The 21,645-nt window shown below is 38.4% G+C and overlaps 1 protein-coding gene across 2 annotated transcripts in view; it reads left to right on the top strand.

Annotated features, from left to right (window-relative positions):
* TMEM117 (transmembrane protein 117) overlaps positions 1 to 21,645 on the top strand; it is a 99,251-nt gene that overhangs the window by 12,473 nt on the left and 65,133 nt on the right. For both annotated transcript variants that reach the window (XM_087723558.1, XM_087723557.1), the window contains exons 2-3: positions 1,509 to 1,803; positions 5,413 to 5,545. In XM_087723558.1, coding sequence (XP_087579684.1) covers positions 1,527 to 1,803; positions 5,413 to 5,545 — 410 coding nt within the window. In that variant the 5' untranslated portion in view covers positions 1,509 to 1,526. The remainder of the gene's footprint in view (positions 1 to 1,508; positions 1,804 to 5,412; positions 5,546 to 21,645) is intronic.

The following is a 21,645-nucleotide window of genomic DNA, read 5'->3' as shown; positions in this document are numbered from 1 at the left end:
ATTAGCTTCCTCCCATAATTGGGGCATATCAGGGGTTGTGACTTTAAATATATATATTTATTTTACAACCCCCGGTATGCCCAAATATGTTATTTATTTATCAGCACAAATATAACATACATACATACGTATGTACGTACGTATGTTATATATATATATATATGTGTGTGTGTGTGTGTGTGTGTGTGTGTGTGTGTGTGTGTGTATGTATATATATTTATTTATTTATCAGCATAAATATATATGCCGCCCATAAAATTTATATGCCGCCCAATCCCGAAAGACTCCGGGCGGCTTACAAAAAAGAGGAAAGAAAAGACACATAACAAACACATAACGAAAAAAAACAATTTAAAATAGCAACACCTCATACATTCATTCTAATTGGGGCTGGACCTCAACAGTGAGGTCAACAGCCCCAGGCCTGCCGGAACAGCCAGGTTTTTACAGCTTTCCTGAAGGCCATGAGAGTGGGTATGGTCCGGATCTCGGGGGGTAGCTGATTCCAAAGAGTCGGAGCAGCCACAGAGAAGGCTCTCCTCCGGGGGCCCGCCAGCCGACACTGTCTGGCTGATGGCATCTGAAGGAGGCCCAATCTGTGGGATCTTACTGACCGCTGGGAGGTATGTGGCAGTAGGCAGTCTCGAAGGTATGCTGGCCCTAAGTCATGTAGGGCTTTAAAGGTAATAACCAACACCTTGAATTGCGTCCGGAGACGAATTGGTAGCCAGTGCAGCTCGCGGAGGACAGGTGTAACGTGGGTGTGCCTCGGTGCACCCAATATCGCTCACACGGCCGCATTCTGGACTAACTGTAGTCTCCGAACGCTTTTCAAGGATAGCCCCATGTAGAGTGCATTGCAATAATCCAGCCTTGAGGTGACAAGGGCATGAGTAACCATTTGAAGTGCCTCCCGATCCAAATAGGGCTGCAGTTAGTGCACCAGACGAATCTGGGCAAAGGCCCCCCTGGTCACAGCCGATAGATGATGTTCCAGTTTCAGCTGCGAATCCAGGAGGACTCCCAAATTGCGGACCCTCTCTGAGGGGCGTAAATTTTCTGCCCCTAGGGTTAAGGATGGACTGTCTAAGCTGTCCTTCGGGAGCAGCATCCAAAGCCACTCAGTCTTATCGGGATTGAGCACAAGTTTGTTCACCCCCATCCAGATCCTAACAGCCTCCAGGCATCAGCACATCACGTCCGCTAAAATTCATACACTTTTTTAAAAATAGGCAAGTATATAGATTAGGTAGATCTTTGTGAAATATTTTTTTCTTCAGAATTTCTAATTTCTTTTGTTTAACACATGAAAATGTACATTTATTATCTTGGATTTGTCAACAGTGTGTTTAATAAATCACCTTTTGTGGAGATATCTGGTTGAAACAAATAGCTGTTCCTGAGAGGGCTGCTAAAGGAAAAAGATTTGGAGGAAAGAAGGAAATTAGTGTAGCTTCCTAAGTTTAAGAAACTAACAGAATATTCCCATACTTTGTTTTTGTGTGCAGGGATTGAAGCATTTAAGAATGGACAAAGACTTCCGCTACTATTTCCAGCATCCATGGTCTCGCTTAATTGTGGCCTACCTAGTGATCTTCTTTAATTTTTTAATATTTGCTGAAGATCCAGTATCTCACAGTCAAACGGAAGCAAATGTCATTGTTGTTGGAAACTGTTTTTCCTTCATTGCAAATAAATATCCTGACGAAGGTGGCTGGAACTTTTTAAAAGTCACTTTGTGGCTACTTGCCATTCTCACAGGACTCATAGCTGGCAAGCTTCTCTTCCACCAGCGTCTATTTGGTAAGTCCCAAAATGTGCTAAAAGCATTGCTACTTAATACTTTTATGTTGAAATAAAATGCAACAGTCCTTGCCAAGTCTCAGTGTAACATATTGCACGATAGTACAGTATTTATCTGCTTGGATTATGTAACTAATATCTAATTAGTAATATTCAGTTTTTCTACCTATATTCAGTGTATTAAAGAACTTTTTTTGTCTTATTATCTACCATCTAAATTCTGTCTTGTGATTGATGATCATCTGATTCCCAAATGTATGGCATTCCCTCGGAATGGGAAAACTCACCAGGGCCAACTTTCTGCGGCCATCCTGCCATGGACATCTTATCACGACCAACCTGATACAGTCATCTCACTGCTGCCATGTTGCCATAGCCAACTTACCATGATTCAACCCGCTGTGGCCAGCTCACTATGGGAAAATTCACTGTGGGACAGTTCCATGCAGTATAACTCAATGCAATAAGTATTATACATCTCTGTTTCTTCAACATTATTTTCATTGACAAAAATGGAAGTAATGTAGAAGAAGCTGTGACAGATAACAGTTATTGTGTTGAGTATCCCACATGGATTGTCCCGCTGAGAGTTGGCCATGGAAGTTGTCCTATGGTGAATTGTCCTGCAGTGAGTTGGGCTTAACAATATGACCACATTGAGATGATGTGCTGCCCCATTCATCCCCCCACACACACACACCTACCTACCTCTATTTTATTGAGTTAATATTCCCCTCCAATTCCCTTCACCAAAACTCAGAACTGTCACAATTAAGTCCAGCCACGAGCAGGCCAAAATTAGTCCACAGAGCAATGCCCCAATTGTTCACAAAGCAATTGAAAGTTGCTCAAACAAAATAGCTCCACCAAACAAACTTAAATCCACACATAATGCTCACAATGCAAAAAAAAAGAAAAAAGTCCAGTCTCCAAGGCTGTGGAAACTTCACACTGGACTTCAAACATTTGCAGTGTGTGCCTCTCCATTCTTCCTCCATATTCTGGGTCCTTGGTTTCCAAATGAGATGCAAAAGTTGCTCTCAGCAACAGACCAGGTCTGTTTTTCTTTAGCCCAGCTAAGACGCTTCTGACGTTGTTTGTTGTTCAGGAGTGGCTTGACAAGAGGAATACAACATTTGAAGCCCATGTCCAGGATCCGTCTGTGTGTGTGGTGGCCCTTGATGCACTGACTCCAGTCTCAGTCCACTCCTTGTGAAAATCCCCAACACTTTTGGGTGGACTTTTCCTGACAATTCTTTCCAGGCTGCGGTCATCCCTACTGCTTGTGCACCTTTTTCTTCCACACTTTTCCCTTCCGCATAACTTTCTATTAATGTGCTTTGATACAGCACTTTGGGAACATCCAACTTCTTTTGCAACTACTTTTTGAGGCTTTCCCTCCTTATGGAGGGTGTCAATGATGGTTTTCTGCACAACTGTCAGGTCAGCAGTCTTTCCCATGATTGTGATTCCTACTGAACCAGACTGAGAGACCATTTAAAGGCTCAGGAACCCTTTGCAGGTGTTATGGCTTAATTAGCTGATAAGAGTGGGACACTTTGAGCCTAGAATATTGCACCTTTTCACAATATTCTAATTTTCTGAGATTGTGGATTTGGGGTTTTCATGAGCTGAAAGCCATAATCATCACAATTATGATAAATCACAGCTTGAACTATCTTGCTTTGCATGTAATAAGTGTATCTCTTTATTAGTTTCACCTTTTAAGGTGCATTACTGAAATAAATGAACTTTTGCACGATATTCTAATTTTTCAAGTTTCACCTGTATCATTAGAACGTACATAGTATCACTACATTTCAATCTCTAATCTTTATATCTAGCTACTACTTTTAATATATTATATAAAAATATGCATAATAATATTCCGATTTCTTCTGTCTGCCTCTATTCTATCTCCTAGTAAAGCCAATCTTCTGTACAACATTTCCTCTATCCGTCATATCTTGCTCGTTTTAATATTTTGATTCTTATTCATTTTTTGATTTGGAAAGATGGAAAGCTGAATCAACTTTGAGCTGGTGAGAATCGAACTGCTGGAAGTCAGCAGAATTAGCCTATAATGCTGCATTCTAACCACTATGCCACCATGGATCATTAGTCTAAAACACAGTTCTGATGTTCCTGAAATATTATCAAAGTAATAATGTGTCCTAACTCTTCAAGTCAAAGAGGTTGATCAAGTGCCCACATGCGTCTATGACCTTATAGGGGGCAGATGAATAGATTTCCAAACAAATGATTGTGCTGCAACATCCCATTTTTTCCCTCTGCTTCTATGCTTAAAAACAACCTTTGTGGTCTGTGTGAGACTACCAGTATGGCATTTTGTGGCATATACAGGGTGTACCAAAAGTCAGACCTCATATGCCAATCACATACCTAAAATATGTTCCAAATTTATTAGTAACTTTTTAAGGTAAAATGTTGCTATATTTAGTAATGTTTAAAAGTCATTCATCAAACAAGTAAGGAAGTGTTTAAAAGAAAATGGCAACCAGTTCAAAAATGTTATGTAATTTATATCCTTGTCTAAAGGGTCTAAGTTTGGTACATAGTGTATGTAATGTATATACACGAACTTGCACACAGACATAATACACAACAAAAATAAGGTGGATGAGAAGCCTGCACTTACATTCCCATGTGCCACTTTATGAAGCATAGATTTCTGATTGCAATGAGGCTATAAATGGGATAATTGTTAACAAGATGCTCTCAACCTGCTGCCTAAAGTGTGACAGCCAAATAATAGCACCAGGACATTAATCACTTCATCTTACTGCTGCATGGACAGATCTAGACTTAGTCTTACTGCAATCAAATCCTCATTGAAATTCAGCCACTGAATCATGTAATAGTTGCTTTAATAATTTGTGTGCTAAATAGTTTCAAGCAGTAACTTTCAAGAGTCAAAATACTTCAACAAGAACTTTTAAGATTAGCAAATTAAAATGATAAATGATTCTATACTACATACTATATTTTCCTTGTTTTGCTTCCTTAGAAAAATTTCACATTTTGCAGGAACTGTCCTCTCATTAGCCAGGTTTTCCTGACGTCTCATAAATAGTCTAAGGGAAACTAGTATTAATATATTTTTCTCACAGGTGCTTCTAAACCAAGTACAAATAATATGTCAAATAAGATTAAACTGTTTGGTGTTTCTGCATCTGGAATGGAAGCAGTACTGTTCAAATATCTGCTTCAGATAATAATAATACTTTTGTCAGATCGGCTTCCTAGTGTAGTACATCAACAGGCAATCAAAAAGTACTGAATGTGTTAAAACAGGCTGTAGAGGAAAAGGACTTGGTCAGTGGGAGCCGTTTAAAAATAACATTTTTTGTAAAAGAACTATTGTCTAGGAATGTTACATGGACGAAACATGGATTTGATTCATACTTTCCAAGTCTCATTACAAGGAACAGAGAAGTTTACTCTCTGCTTCAGTATAAGTAGGAATCATTCATGGAACTAAAGCTGAACCTTGGCATGTTTACAAAATCTGTACCATTCTCTATTTTCTAGAATAATAGGAAGTTCTTTGAGAAATCTGAATACATTTTTAATATCTTATTTTTGCAGGTCAGCTACTTCGGTTGAAAATGTTTCGAGAGGATCAGGGGTCTTGGATGACAATGTTTTTCAGCACCATACTTTCTCTCTTCATCTTTTCTCATCTCTACAATCTATGTCTTCTTATGGCAGGTAACATGAGGTAGGCTGTAGCTTTCTGATATTCTTTTTGTTAATTATAACATTGATTAGAATTTTATAAATAGATAAATATGCAAGTTTTATAACAGGGAACTAATTCATTCATATTCTTCCAAGTATAAAATACTAAATAACTATAGGAGAAAAATTCCAACCGCTACTGGTGATTTTAAATATCTGTTAATAGCTGCAGCAGTGAAGGATTGGATAATAAGTAAGAACACAGAGTTATAGCTAATTGGTTAAAAGGGAGTGTGCCACTGCAGGAGGGAATCTGAGCTGTAATTGGTTGCTGTGAGAGTAAAGGGGGGAGTTTCCTTGTTTCCTGCCTTTTTCCTCTGTGTGCCTTGTGTGCTCTCTGGTTTAATGCATGATGTTCCTGCTTTGTTGATTTACCTATCGATGCTCCTGTTTGCTTATCGTATTTGCTGTAAATATATTTATTTATATAAAAGCACTGGTTCATGTCAGTGTCTCTGACTCCATTTCGACACTGGCTACACAATTCCCTGACAGGGTATGGGCCCAGAAGTGCCCTGAAGAGCCAGTAGTATTTTTCTGAGGTAAAAATTTTTTAATGAGCTTGAGGGAGGTTGAGGACTGTTGGCTTGTAAAGACAGCACGATGCAATTTCGAACAGGAATTGGAAAAGGAGTTCCTGTGGCTCTTAATGAAACAACTTATCTCCCTCATTTATCATTTTTATTTATTATATAAAATGCAAAGAAGAAAAGAAAATAGGAAATTAAGGGAGAGAAAGGGAGTGGAGAAAAGGGAACATGGAAACATCGCTAACTGAACACACGCCCGGGGAGAGATCTCCAAAGGATTTTTCCCTGGGCTATTGCTCCTCTGCCTTCTAACTGAAGGAACTGACATCCCATCAGGTTTTGTCACCCACCCGGCCAGAGTGTGTCGAAGAACTTCCCCTCGGAACCCTTTATTACAGCTTAATATTTCCTCTTAATATACCTAATAAAAATAATTCTGGTTTTAAATCTATTTGTTGTTTGGTAATTTTCTCTAGCCATTTTCTTATCTTTGTCCAAAATTTCTTTGCTTCTGGGCATGTCCACCACATGTGGAAATATGTTTCTTGCTTCTGTTTACATTTCCAGCATTCCACGGACATTTTGGGAACATTTTCGCTATTCTTAGTGGTGGCAAGTGCCAATGATAAAACATTTTGTATAAATTTTCTTTATATGCTGCGGACATTGTTAATAATCCCCCCCCACAATTTTTCCCAGTATTCTAATTCAATGGTATATCCAAATTTTTTTGCTCAAATTATCATAGTTTCTTTAACTGTTTCTTCTTCCATCTTGTATCTCAATAGATAAGTATATGCTTTTGTTATCATTTTTCCTCTGTCCCCTGTAATATTTGATGAGTTCTTGTAGTTCTCTGCAAAAACCATACTTTTCTACATCTTTTTTTGTATATTGACTGAATTTGTAAATACAGCCACCAATCTATATCCATTCCTTGGTTGATTCCTTTTAGTTCTTATTCATTTTTAAATTTTCTTGGTCATCTAATAAATCTTTGTACCTTACAATTTTGTCTATATCCAATACATTAGGATATATTAATGCCTCCATGGTTGAGAGCTAGACTGGTATTTTACTGTAATGATTCTTCTTTATTCCCATGTTAGTAATAGGGCTTCTCTAATTTGGTATCTCTGAAAATAGGAATTTTTTTTTAGTCATTTTATTAAGATTTATAGGCCGCCCTTTTCCCTGAGGGGACTCAGGGCGGCTTACAATCACAGGGAAGGGGGTGCAATATCAGAAACAAACAATATGTGAACAAAAGAAAGAAAATAATAAAACACAACTCACATTCAACAGTCAACACTCGGGCGGGTAAATTGGGAACCTATCCCCAGGCCTGATGGGAGAGCCAGGTCTTGAGGGCTGTGCGGAAGGTCTGGATGGTGGTGAGGGTACGGATCTCGACGGGGAGGTCGTTCCACAGGGTCGGAGCTGCAACAGAAAAGGCTCTCCTCCGTGTAGTCGCCAGTCGACATTGACTGGCGGATGGAGTTCGGAGGAGGCCCAGTCTGTGCGATCTAATCGGTCGGAGGGAGGTGATCGGCAGAAGGCGGTCTCTCAAGTACCCAGATCCACTACCATGGAGTGCTTTAAAGGTGGTCATCAATACCCTGAAGCGCACCCGGAGATCGACAGGTAGCCAGTGCAGCTCGCAGAGGATGGGTGTAACGTGGGCGAACCGCGGTGTGCCCACTATCACTCGCGCGGCTGCATTCTGGACTAACTGCAGTCGCCGGATGCACTTTAAGGGCAACCCCATGTAGAGCCCATTGCAGTATTCCAGCCTAGAGATCACAAGGGCTCGAGTGACTGTTGCGAGAGCCTCCCGGTTTAGGTAGGGCCGCAACTGACGGACCAGGCGAACCTGGGCAAATGCCCCCCTGGTCACAGCTGACAACTGGTGGTCAAAAGTCAGCTGTGGATCCAGGAGGACTCCTAAGTTGCGGACCCTATCTGAGGGGTATAAAATTTGACCCCCCAGCCTGAGTGTTGGAACATTGGCCAAATTGTTGGGAGGGAAACACAACAGCCACTCGGTCTTGTCCGGGTTGAGTACCAGTTTGTTAGCGCTCATCCAGTTCTTAACGGCCTCAAGACCCTGGTTCATCACGTCCACTGCTTCATTGAGTTGTCACGGGGCGGACAGATACAGTTGCGTATTGTCCGCATATTGATGGTATTTTATCCCGTGCCTCCGAATGATCTCGCCCAGCGGTTTCATGTATATGTTAAATAGTAGGGGGGATAAGACCGAACCCTGCGGCACCCGCATGTTAGGGGCCTCAGGGACGATCTCTGCCCCCCGACCAACACCGACTGCGACCTGTCCGAGAGGTAGGAGGAGAACCACTGCAAAACAGTGCCTCCCACCCCCACCTCCCGCAGTCGTCGCAGAAGGATACCATGGTCGATGGTATCGAAAGCCGCTGAGAGGTCAAGGAGAACCAGGATGGACGCATAGCCTCCATCTCTGGCCCTCCAGAGATCATCGGTCAATGCGACCAAAGCGGTTTCTGTGCTGTAACCAGGTCTGAAGCCGGACTGGAAGGGGTCAAGATAACTATGTGTATTATTTTTTCCTTCCCAAACAAATGCATGCCATCCTAATTGTAGATTATGCCCCTCTATTGTCAATATCCTTTTATTTTTTAGATTTATCCAATCTTTTATCCATGTTAATGCTGCTGCTTGATAATATAACTCCCAGTCTGATAGTCCAAAACCGCCTTTATTTTTGCTACCTTGTAGTAATTTTAGTTTTATTAGTCATTTTTTTTCCCTAGTCAAATAAATTTTGTTGTTACTTTGTTTAACTCTTCAAAAAATTTCTTTCCTAATTTTATCGGTATTGTTTGGAATAAAAATAAAAATTTCAGCAATATGTTCATTTTGATTGTCGTTATTCTTCCAGTTAGTGATAATTGTAGTTTTTTCCAATTATCCAGATCTTTTTTAATTTGCTGGAGTAATTTATTATAATTATCCTCTTTATTGATGAGCATTTTGCCGTCAACTAAATTCCCAGATATTTTACTTTCTTGGTTATCTGTATTTCTAATTTCCTCTCTAATTCCATTTTTCTGGCTATTAGTAAGATTTTTTTTAATTATCTTTGTCTTTTCCCAGCCACCTTACCAAATTCTTCTATTTTTTGTACTAATTTAATTCCTGATTCTAGAGACTCCTCTAGAATAAACACTAGATCATCAGCAAATGCTTGTACTTTGTACTCTTCCTTTTTAAGCCTTTTATTTCTTTTTCTTGTCTGATACATCCTAATAGTACTTCTAAAGATAGAATAAATAGTAAGGGTGACATGGGCATCCCTGTCTTACACCTTTAACTATACTTAATTGTTCTGTTGTTTCCCCATTTATTATTATTTTTGCTGTTTGTGTGGCGTAAATTGCATTTATCATCCCCACAAATTTTTCCCCAAAGTTCATACTTTTTAATTGTTGTATAATAAATTGCTAGTTTAGCTTCTCAAATGCTTTTTGCACATCTAGAAAAATCAGTGCTGCCTGTTTCTCCGGGTGGACTTCGTAAAACCAGGACATTTATGATCATTCTGGTATTGTTTCTCAGCTGTCTATTTGGTAGGAATCCACTTTGATCTGGATGTATAATTTCATTTAATTGCTTTCTGCAATTATGGCAGTGAATATTTTATAATTGGCATTTAATATTGAAATAGGTTGTAATTTTTAATCTGCTGGTGGTCAGTATCTTCTTTGGGTATTAATATAATGTATGCCTCTGTCCATGATTTCAGTACTTTAGCCTCTGCTAATGCTTTGTTGTATAGTTCCAGCATTAGTGTCTCAATTGGTCCTTGTATTGTTTTATATAATTCTGTGGGAAGTCCATCAGGTCCCGGTGATTTTTTTTTAACTTCCTTCATTAATTCCATCATGGTTATTTTCTTATTTAGCATCTTTCTCTTTGAACTCTAGTTATACCCCTCTCTATTAAATATTGTTTCATACTTTCTTCCGATATATTTTCTTTACTATACACGTCCTTGAAAATTTTTTGGATTATATATTTTTTTCTTCCATCCGATAGTGTAAACTCCCTTTCTCATCTTGCAATTGTTGTATTAGTTTCTTCTCTTTTTTAAAAAAAATGTATATGCCAACCATCTTCCTGGTTTATTTGCATGCTCAAAAAAAAATTGTTTCACCAATTTAACCTTCTGTGCCATTTCTTCTTGTGTCATTACATTTATTTTATCTCTTATCAAATCTCTTTTTTCTTTTATTTTCTTATTTTGGGGTTCCTTTTGTAATGCTGATTCCAATTTTTAAGTTCTTCTTGTAATATTTCTTATTGTTTTTTTTTCTTTTCCTTATTTCTCCTTGCCATATATGCTATCATTAGGCCCCAGACATATGCTTTAGTTGTATACCAAAGATTTTGCAATGATGTTTCTTCTTTCTTGTTTTCTTTAAGAAATAATTCCATTTCTTTTTCCATCATTTTTACATACTCCTTTTCATTCAAAATCCTTTGATTCATTGTCCATCTCCGCCTCTTTTTCTTACCTTTCCAGATCACTTTTAAGGGATTATGGTCTGCCCACATATTTGTCATTATTTCTACTTCCTTTGTGTCTCTTCTCAATTCCGGGTTCATCCATACCATATCGATTCTTGACCATGAGTTGGGTGTACTTGAGTAAAAAGTAAAAAAGTTTTTTTTTAATTTAGCTCTCTCCATATATCTTGTAAATTTAATTCTTGTATCATCTTAAAAAATGTGCTTGGCAGAGAGAAGCCAAAAGCACCGCAGAGAGACTGGCTGGAAAAAAGGAGGCTCTACTGAGCCTCGTGGAAATCCAGCTGAACAAACTGCTGTCTGGAAGTCTTCGGACTGAAACCTGGAGAGACATGGGAGAAGAAGGGACAGCTCAGATGACCTAGAGAAACCAGCAGTTCCTTGGAAAGTCAGAGAAAAACCCTTCAAACCGGCAGTGAAGGCAGCAGGTATAATGACCGCTACAAAGCTTGGGCTCTGGACTAAGTTATTGGGCTGGAGCGGTGTTGGAACAGAGTGTTGAAACCAGGTGAATGATTGACCAACTCACAGAAAAAAAAGAAAACACTGATTTTAATCTTAAAAAGGAACTCGAAGTGCAATTAGCAACTAACTGGTATGTTATTGAATGTTATTGAAAAAAGGTGGCAGAGGAGACTGTTATGGCCCAGCAGGAGCTGTTGGAGCTGCCACCAGTCTCCGACAGCGAGGGGCCCTATGAGTCGGCTTTGGAGGATGTGGAGGACCCTGGACAGGGTTCTGACTCTGAGCAGGGCGCAGAGAGGCTGGTTTGCCACCAGGAGGCGCTTGAGCCTTAAACCAGTGAGGAGGAGACAAGGGAGTGTGATCCGGACGTCAGCAGTGAGTTGTTCCTGGATGCCCGGCACCGAAGAGCTAATAGGCATAAAGAACGGCTGTGCAGTTACAGGAGGTAATTGCACTCAGCTGGTGGTAATTAGGCTCCTCTCAAAACTATAAAAGGAATGATTGTGCACACGCCCTTTTGCAGGAGTCAACGTAATTCACTTGAGCTGGAGAACTCTTGGGCTAGCTTGGCAGGCTGGATTGCTGCCAAGGTTAGTCTGTGCTGGATTGCTGGCAATGTCTTGTCTGTGCTGGATTGCTGGCAACGTCTTGTCTGTGCTGGCTTGCTGTCAAGGTCCTGTCTTTGTGTCAATAAATCCTTGCAGTATCTTTGTCTCGGCGTGCTTTGGTATAGGACGAGGGGGGTCAGAACAGGAGACTAAACACCAAAACCTCAGAGGATTTTGTCTTCTGTGAATCTGGAAGTGAAGAAAAAATTAACAACTAAAAGGAAGAGCCCAGGGGAAAATCTCCATTCTCCTTATCTTATTCTATCTTTGTGGATTAAAAGCATTTTTGATGGCTATTGACAGCTAACTGTGGGATTGCATTGGGATCTGGAGAGAGCTATTTACTGGGGAGCAGAAAATTCTATACCGGCTAGTGGAAAAAAATAGTAATAACAGAGGGAAGTCCTTCCCACCCCTTTTTAATTTTATTTTTTGTGGATTTAAAGCACTTTGAAAGAAAGGGAGCGAGTGAGAGTTGCAGCTGCAGTGTGACCTTGGATACAGGAAGAGACTTTGAAAACAAAATCATTGTTTTGACTGTAACTATCTACAGAGAAGAGAAAGGAAACCTTAACTTGGATTGGTCTGGACTAATTTTAAAACTGAACAACAGAATTTGGAAGAACCTAAATTTGTATATAGACAAATTTTCATTTAAATACAGTTACTTAAACGTGTTTTTTTTTCCCTAAGATCATTTGTATTTAAAGACACAACCACCTACTGGCATACTTTCACAATCTCAATAAATCTGCCATAACTTCACATCTTTATATCATATTCTAAAAAAGAGTCAGTTAGGAGAATATCCAACATTCCCTCTCCTTTTTTTCCCCCAAACTCACAAATTAACGTTTCTGTCCATTTTACTTTTACTGGTATCACACACCTGTATGTATCATTAAATAATATCCATTAACATTTCTTTGTTATTATTTTAGTTAACTAAAAATTATTTACTATTTATCTCGCCTCTCCACAGGCCCAAACAAGGTTATACCTTTATAGCCATCTTTTTCCCTAAGTCCCAGATTAGTTAATTGCTTGTTAACGAGATAAACATTCAAAATCTAAAACAATCTAAGAGATATTAACATTTCTACTTAATAATCATTAAAAGTATACATTAGCATTTTCTTCTTCTTATTATGGTTAAAAGAAAAAAAATCAATTATTTGCTATTTATATCACGTCTCCTCTCTTCTGACCCAAGTTATTTATACCTTCATAGCAAGATCTAAACACAAATTTGAAAGGTTTGTGCATCTTTTCACCAGATCCCACATTACAATTTATGGCCCGGTTATTTATCCTAATTAAGGTTATCATTTTATTATTAATATCATAGTAAGTTATACGTTAACGAATAAACATTCAATGATAATCTAAGACAGTCTACAAAATACTAAAATCCCTACTTATTAATCATCAAAAATTAGCTAACTTTTTATCATCAACTAGCAATATCAACCAGTGTCTTTCCAGTAGCAAAATGGTCTTTTCTCTCTTGCCAGCTGTTGTGTCAATTCTCTTTTCAGGGCCTTTCCGGAGTTTAAGGCTTCACTCTGCACTTTGTAGCTTAGAAGTTCTCTCATGTAGTTTTGTTGCCCTTGAATTATTATTAACGTAAGCTTAACTTTGGTTATCAAACTTATTTCTGGATAGATTTGTCTTATTAACTCCATCCTTTTCACTCTTTTTTTCTCCTGCATCTTGGAATTTGGGATAAAGCTCCGAATTGTCAAAGTCATTTTCCAGCTTCCTTTCTTTCCACTTTCACTGACATTTACTCCATTGATAAGTTCATCTATCATCTTGTCTTTATTTTCTGTATTTTCATTCTCTTCTTTAGTTTCTGGGGCTCCAACCCCATCATCTTTTGATGTAATATCCCATAGTCTGTCCCATTTCTTATGAAATCTCTCAAATCCTTCTAAAATATTTTGAAGTCCATCCAGAATGTTTTGGATTATTATGGTTTCTTCATCTGAATATTGATCCATTTTTCAAAATAAAAAAAGTGTCAAGAAAAAGAAAAGGGGAAATCTAATAATTACTGCCACTCTAGCCTGTCAAAAAATTTTTTGAAGAATATATCTATATTTAAGTCTTAAACACAATTTCTTTTATGGTTTTCAAAGTAGAAGGGTTCTTATCTTTTTCTTGTCTTTTCCTTCTCTTGCCAAAATATTTTCCAAGAACACCTACAATACACTGTTCGTGCTCTTGAGTCTTTATCAGGCTTTGTAAACAAGTTCCAAACCCTTCTGTTACAAAGTAAGTGAAATCAAATATGAATGAACAAAGGAAACATTGTTTCAAAAAATACTTCAGATTCAGGCTTCCAAATGGCAGATTCAACTATTTTTTAATACTTTTTCCTTAAGTGTCTTGAGTATAATTTTATAACAAATAGAAGAAGTTTGTTAAAATAAAAAAAGTTTTAGTTTAAGCCAAAAAAATTAAAATAGTAAAAAAACTATAGGAAAAAAGATCAGTCCATTCACCTCAAGTGGAGAAACAGGAAACGTTGCAATCACTTCAATCCACAAACATCGTTACAAGCAAGAGCAAAAAACTTTCTAAGGCAGTCCAATAGGGATTAAATTCGCTGCTTTATTCTTTCTTAGAGGACTAATTTATCTTTTTTTAAAAAGGTTTCTTAGGGTAATCTAACCCTCACCAGATGGAACACTTTCACTCTTCTTTCCTTCCGGAGCTGTCTCCGACTATGTCAGCCTAGGGGCTGCCTGTTTGCTGCCGGTTAGAAGTGCTTCCCTTGGGTCGATCAGGGACTTTGTGGTATCCCTGCGACCAGCAAGGTTTTGTCTTCCCAGTCACCATCTCTTCGGGACGGTTTAGGTCCTGCCGGACTGTCCAGGGGCAAAAGTGTCATTGGCGGACTCAGACCGTTGAGCCCGCATGATGTATCATCGCGACACTGGCTCCTCCCTCTCCTCTTCACCATCTCTAAGGGACGGCTTTGGTCTAAAAAGACCCCCCGACAGCCGTGATCTCGACTATCCCAAAAGAAACCCTGAGGTGCACGTTGTACCTCTATGCCGCTGGCCATGCCTCACCTCATATTCTTCTTCAAGTTTTAATAGTCACTACGGCCAACCCTTAATATAAGAAGTTTGAAGGAATGAAATCAGATACTTGATTCTTCCAGCTATTTTTATTGAGATGGAATTTGCTTCTGTCTTCTGCTTTTATCACATTTTGTAGGCCAGAAAAATCTCAATATACCAGACATAGTACAGAGACATTTTAAAGATGAAATATTATTTGCATAGAACAGGAATGGGCAATTTTTAAAAATCATCTTAATCAGAAATAATGTAGTGGAAATCATGCTTTGGATGAGATCAGAGTCAAAAGTAAGTAGGGAGACCATTGTGTCTGGCATCCTCTTCTCTTTTTCATTTTCCAAGTGAGGAGAAATGATTATCAGTTCCACCATTTTGTTTACATTTTATGTTTTCTATTTTTTATATATATTTGTAATTTTGTTTTTATGGTATGAACTTCAGAGTCAATATGAAGTTGGGTAGCATGGAAGTTGAAATAAATAAAATTTGCAGGTTTATTAAACATGTATGAAATGAATGACCATATGCTGCCCTAATGTCCTTTCATGGACTGGGAGAATCTTACTTGACAGATAGCAAAGCAGATGAGGATTATTTATTTGAATATAAATGCTGCCTAACCACAGACAACTCTGTGACTTATAACTAAAATCAATAATGACAAATAGCAAAATAGAAAAGAACCAACCTCAATCAGAAAACATACAATGAAACAAAAATAATTAACAACTGATAGGGCCTCAACTCTTGCCCTAGGCCTGGAAGAATAGCCAAGTCTTCAGACTTTTTCAGAATGTCGTAGACTGATGGGGATAGTGTTCTGGATGAGAAGAAGGAGCATTTCTTAGATCCCAACTGATGGCACTGCTTAATAGAGCATCTGCCTGAGTATTATGAGGAAGTTAAAATGACAAATCAGGAAAGAAGAACATGTGATCATCCAGATGTTAGTAAACCTCAATTACCATCAGCTTCATCAGTAATCACGTAATCATGACAGTTGCAATCCAGCAAATCTATATCCCTGGAGAAATGCATATTGCCACTGTCTGTTGCAGATGGACTGAAGTATGATCATCTATCATCTGTCCATTTATCTATGCTACATGAAAAAGGAACACTTTAAAATCTTTTCTTAAATTAGAAATCCATTCAAAAGTAACTATTAATCTAAACTCTAAAACAGTTTATGAAGGTGTATCAATGACATACATTATCTTTCAGCTGCTTTACTATTTCACAATCAGCTTGGGAAGGATACTTAATCAGGGTTGCCAAACTTTGTCGAGCTGGAAATTTAACTTAAAAACAACAAAATCATGCTTAGAACCCTCTGATTAAAAGGAAATGTCATTGTGATAGAGGGTAGTCTGCATTCAAGTCAAGTGGTTTATTTCTAGTATCCCTATCCCTATATTAAGTAATAAAGATATCATATAAATAGTAAATAGTTGTTAAAATTTGGTAAGCATTGAAAACATTGTCATATGAGCTAGCTCTATTTAATTGTAAGGATATATTAACAAAGTCTTGGAAGCCTAAAAATACATTTTTCTGCCTCATCCCCTTTTGAAGGTCAAGAAACTAGGGAGGATCCTTTCTGAGCCACTTGCCCCCCTGAATTCCTTCTGTAGGCTAAATTGCCATTTATCTGACCATTCCCTTGGTTTCATCTCTTCCTCCTATCTCCCAAGGGCATCCCCACATACCATTATTGTTAAAGGTTGTTAAAGGATCACTCTGTTGTGGGAAAACGGCCTTCTTTGAAACTAATGCAGTCTTTGTACCTTCCAAAATACTTAATAGCCATGGTGGCTGGTGAATTCTACATGTTGATATTCACACATTAGATGGATCCCCAGTGTTGGATTGGGTTAAAAGCTCTGTCCATTAATCCAAAATTCTCAGTTATACTACCTATTTATTTTCCCAAAACACATGAAACAAGGAGTTGAAAAACCAAAACTAAGAGGGAATAACAATACTATGAGTCATTGCTTAATGACTTCGTTCAGTGACTCTTCAAAATTATGATGCCACTGAATGAAGGAACTGATCATGAGTGCCCAAAGTTACAACCTTTGCAGCACCTCCATGATTACATGATTGCAACCTGGCCTATTATCAACCTGTTCACATTCAGGTTGGGCTGCCAAAGCCCTGCAATTATGTGTTTGCCATTTGCAATCTTCCCTGCTGACTTTCAAAAATGTCAATGGGGAAGCCAGCAGGAAGGCCACAAGCCACTGCCCCCAGTGACAGGACTCCCTCTGATTCCTGGAGACTATTGGAACCCATTTTGGGAAAGACCTTTTTCAGCCAGTTGTTTTGAGATCAACAGAGCTGCCTGCCACCTCAATAGACTCTCTGTCAAGCAGCCCTCTTTTCTCTCAAAGGTGCTGGCTGACAAAGTCCATGACAAGTGGATTTTAGCATGGGGCACTTAAAGCATTAGGTGTTTGGAACCAGTCCAGGTTTCTGCGTGCTGGTAGGTGCTCTGCATTCAAATGTCTATCCCACCATCGGTTGCCTAACCACTGCAGTAGGATTGCAGAGTTGAGCAAAGGGGTCACAGATGCATCTCACTTAAGAGCTGCAATGACGTACAACCCAAATTCCAGACTCAGTTGTGATTGCAAGTCAAGGAGAACCTGCAGCTATTAAATAGAAAAAAGCATGAAGTACAAATAAAATTCCCATTGAACTGTTTAAAGCTAAAGAACTAGTAGTTAAAATTCTAACATCAGATACATAACACAAACATGATAATGGAGAAAAGAGCAGACTACCAAGGTGCTTTCCTTTTACTACATACATTACTGCAATGTGGGGCTTTTTTGTTGTTGTATAGATCATTCCAGAAGATACGTTCTATTAGAGCTAATGGATAAGGTGACCAGATTTTCAGATTGGAAAAGAGGGACACCCTTGACCATTTCAAACTATCATCAGAAATACGAATCCGTTGCCAAACATCAACATTTTGATCGCGTAACCATGAGGATGCCACAACGGTCGCTGTGTGAAAATGGTCACTAAGTGTGAAAAATGGTCATCAGTCACTTTTTTCAATGCCATTGTATCTTCCTGATTATTAAAAGTGCAAATTCACTCAGTGTCAATCATGACTCCTGAGTCCATTTCAAAGTATTGTGCATAGAAATTTTAAAAATGGCTTGTTTCAATTTATTTTGGATAGAATCTTTTTTTAAATAGTCTAAGACAATTTAAAAAAAGAATCAACACAGAATACCACTATTTTAAAAAATCATATGCACAATAAATAAAATATTATTTTAAAATACATTGAGCCTATACTCCTTACAGTAAATGACTCACCTGGGAACAAGCCAATAGCATTTTTTGTGCTTTCAAATTTACAGATGTTCCAAAATCAGCTTAAAGTCCAAATATTTAAAGACCACCCCCCTCAAAGCTATCTTACCAGAGCTTTAAATATCTTCTGGGGAGGCCCTGTAATCCCATTCATGACAAAGGTAGGGCTTTCTCAGGAGGAAGGTTTCAGCTGGTGCCCATCCTTTGGAAACCTCCTCCAGAGCAGGGAGCCCTAACCTGCTGTCCATTCAGGAAGGCTGTACAAATTATTCTGTCTTCTAGAGCCATTGGGATTTAATATGGTCACTGGATTTTCTTTTTATTGTTTTTGTGGAATTGTTACAATGATTTTATAATAATATAATTTTATTTGGCATTTTTGTTGCTGTAAACTGCTGAAAGCCCCTGATAGAATACAAATTATTTAATAATAAATTTAAAAAGCTGGATGCAAGATATGAAAACATTGCAAACTATTGTTCAAGATAATTTGAGAAAAGGGAATCATTCACCAAGAGTGCTAATAACTACTGCTAAGTTATATAGCAAATCAGATACTAAGGCCTAATGCCACAGAGGGGAGAGAAATTCATAAGTTTTCAAGATTTCCTGCACTGCTTCAAACATATACACTAGTCTTAATACCAATGAATCCACAGCTATTATTTGATACAAGAAGATGGGTATGGAGAACGGAAAGAAATTTAAATTAATAAAAAAGATGCCACTGAAATCATCTGTTTTAAATTATAATCCCTCTTCCTGACAGTGGATCAATAAAAAAAGATTATGCCCAATTCAAACTGGAAAAATACATTTAGCTCAAAAAAATAAGATCGTCATGGTGATGAAAGAACATGGCAAGTATCCCTAGGAATTATTTGTCTCCAGGCAAATAAGGAAATACCTGTTGCTCTGGTCTTTAATGCAATTCTTGCTTAAAGCAGAGCCCTCCCCCGAAAAAATGCTTCTGCCGGGCTGCGAGAGCCACGTGGAAGTTGTCTGCACGGCTGAAAAACGGACTGTTTGCTGGGCTGGGAGGAGGAGACAGCCCCCTGCCTTCTCCCCCTTTGGCTTTGCGGAGTTCACAGCCAGCACGGGCGGCAAGTCTGGATGGAACCACGTGGAAGTTCTCTGCGCGACCGGCAGCCGCTTTTTACTCCCGAGTAAAATTTTTTACAAAACATGATTTATTTTACTCACCACCAGTAAGCGCAGCTGCAACCCCAACAAGAAAGACAAAATAAAATGGAGACTCGCGCATGCGTCCTCAGCTAAGGAGTCCAGCCAATCAGTGAGCTGGTTGGCCAGCTCACTGATTGGCTGGAGTCCAGCCAATCAAATCAGTGAGCGGCAGGCTGGGCTGGCTTAAATTTGTAGGTAGCATAGAACAGAACGATGAGCCAGCCCAGCAGCTGATGGGCGGGAGCTGCGAGCGCCAAAAAAAGCGTGCCTTTTAAAAAAGCGGGCGGGATGCGGGAAAATGCATCAAAAAGCGGGGGTGTCCCGCCAAAAGCGGGATGTCTGGTCACCTTACTAATGGAGTACCAGTTTACCTGATTATTCCTCTGAAGAAATGTTACAGTAAATACAGTAAAGGAAAAATTCCTGTAAGAACAGGATCTGGAGAAACAGTTGTTCAAAATAGGAAGGAGACACAAATGTTGCATGTTGTTCCCTTGTGTGTTCAGTATAGGATGGAAGTAGACTCCAAATAGGCCAACAAAAGTAATTATTTGAGACAGCTCTCCTTCTAGCTTTTCCTAATTTTTATTTTTGTACTCTGATATATCTTATATATTTTTTAATTGATTGTACCCCATCATCCTTAGGCTGGTCTATGATTATAATTTGATTCCCCCTTTAACTGAAAATAAAGTTAATTTTGAAAATAAACATAGTAAATGAAAAAACTGATTAATATTAAATGTTAAGATAAAACTAATGGCAAAAAGCATACTTGTAATGGACACTGAAGTAAACTGTGGTTTTATTTTCTTGAGATCAAAAATAAAGGTGGTTAGTATTCCAGAGAAGTAATTTTAGGAAAGATACAGTGAAAAAGATAGTGATCATGATTTTAAAAATATTTCTATGACAGAAAAATAGCAATATGGAAGTATATTGGAATAAATTGAAAGAAATATATGTATTGAAAGAAATATATGTATGCCTTCAAATTATACATCTGGAATCAATTACTAAGTACTGTGGAATGCAAGAAAAACCAATCAGTCAGTTCTGTACTAAAGTGAGTCTCCCTTGAACCAATGATCACTGAAGAGAAACTTTATATGTATATGTATATACGTATGAATGAATCAGTGGTGGGATTCAAATAATTTAACAACTGGTTCTCTGTCCTAATGATCAGGTGGGTAGGTGGGGCTTAGTGGTCATTTGACCATGTGGGCGTGGCCAACTCAACATTACTTAAGTTGATGGGTGCTTCGCCTTTGCTGTTACAATGTAATAAGGGTTAACCAGAGAGGCAGATTCTGTAAGCAGGTCAATAAAGATTAAGCTAGAAACAACACCAGAATGTTTCCTTCATGCCTTCCTTACAGGATTAGCCCTGTAAAGCGGAAAAAAAACCAAAAAAAGATTTCTTCCAACAACCGGTTCTCTGAACCTCTTAGAAAGTTAAGAACCGGTTCTCCCGAATAGGTGCAAACTGGCTGAATCCCACCACTGGAATGAATCTCTAATATTTTCATTTGTTCATTTGTTTTTGTTTTTGTCTATTTTTTTCATCAATTTCATTTTGAGAAAGCCACAAGAGGGCAGCAAAGGACTGTACAAATACTTGTGATTGCTATCCATTGAGTTCACTCTCATAAATAGTAAATGATGGCCAGTGTTAACTATAGTACCAATTGTCATATATGCTAGTTTAAAAAAAAAATCCAACACATTTCCATTAATATGAATTTCTTTAACTTCTACTTCTCCCACCTTCTTTATTTAAATGGCTGGTTCCGATTACTTTAAATAAAGCTTATACAATACCCTTTGAAAATGTCTTCATATTCCTCCCAAAGCCATCCTTAATATACTGATGGTGAAATAAAATTCCGATGCTGTAAAGATCTATACTTCATAGGAACTTGGGATGTAAGATCCATAAATCAAGGCAAGCTGGACGTGGTCAAACAAGAGATGACAAGACTGAACATGAACATTTTGGCGAACTAAAATGGACAAGAATGGGTGAATTTAATTTAGATGACCATCAGGTATACTACTGCAGGCAAGAATCCCTAAGAAGAAATGGAGTAGCCTTCATAGTCAATAAAAGTGTAGGAAAAAGCAATACTGGGATACAGTCCCCAAAATGACACAATTGTCAGTGTTCCAAATATCATGCAGAATTAAATCAGAGTCCAAGGCAGAGTTATCCTTAAAGTTCCAATTTAATAAAACAGACATGTTGGCATCGAGCTATGGAATCCCAATTCTGAAACTTCCTGGGATTCCACC

The sequence above is a fragment of the Thamnophis sirtalis genome, unplaced genomic scaffold, assembly GCF_051295495.1.
Source record: "Thamnophis sirtalis isolate CommonGarterSnake01/CBP01778 unplaced genomic scaffold, rThaSir2_p1.2 scaffold_9, whole genome shotgun sequence".
In the NCBI taxonomy this organism is placed as follows: Eukaryota; Metazoa; Chordata; class Lepidosauria; order Squamata; family Natricidae; genus Thamnophis; species Thamnophis sirtalis.
This window is presented reverse-complemented; position numbering and strand designations above follow the sequence as displayed.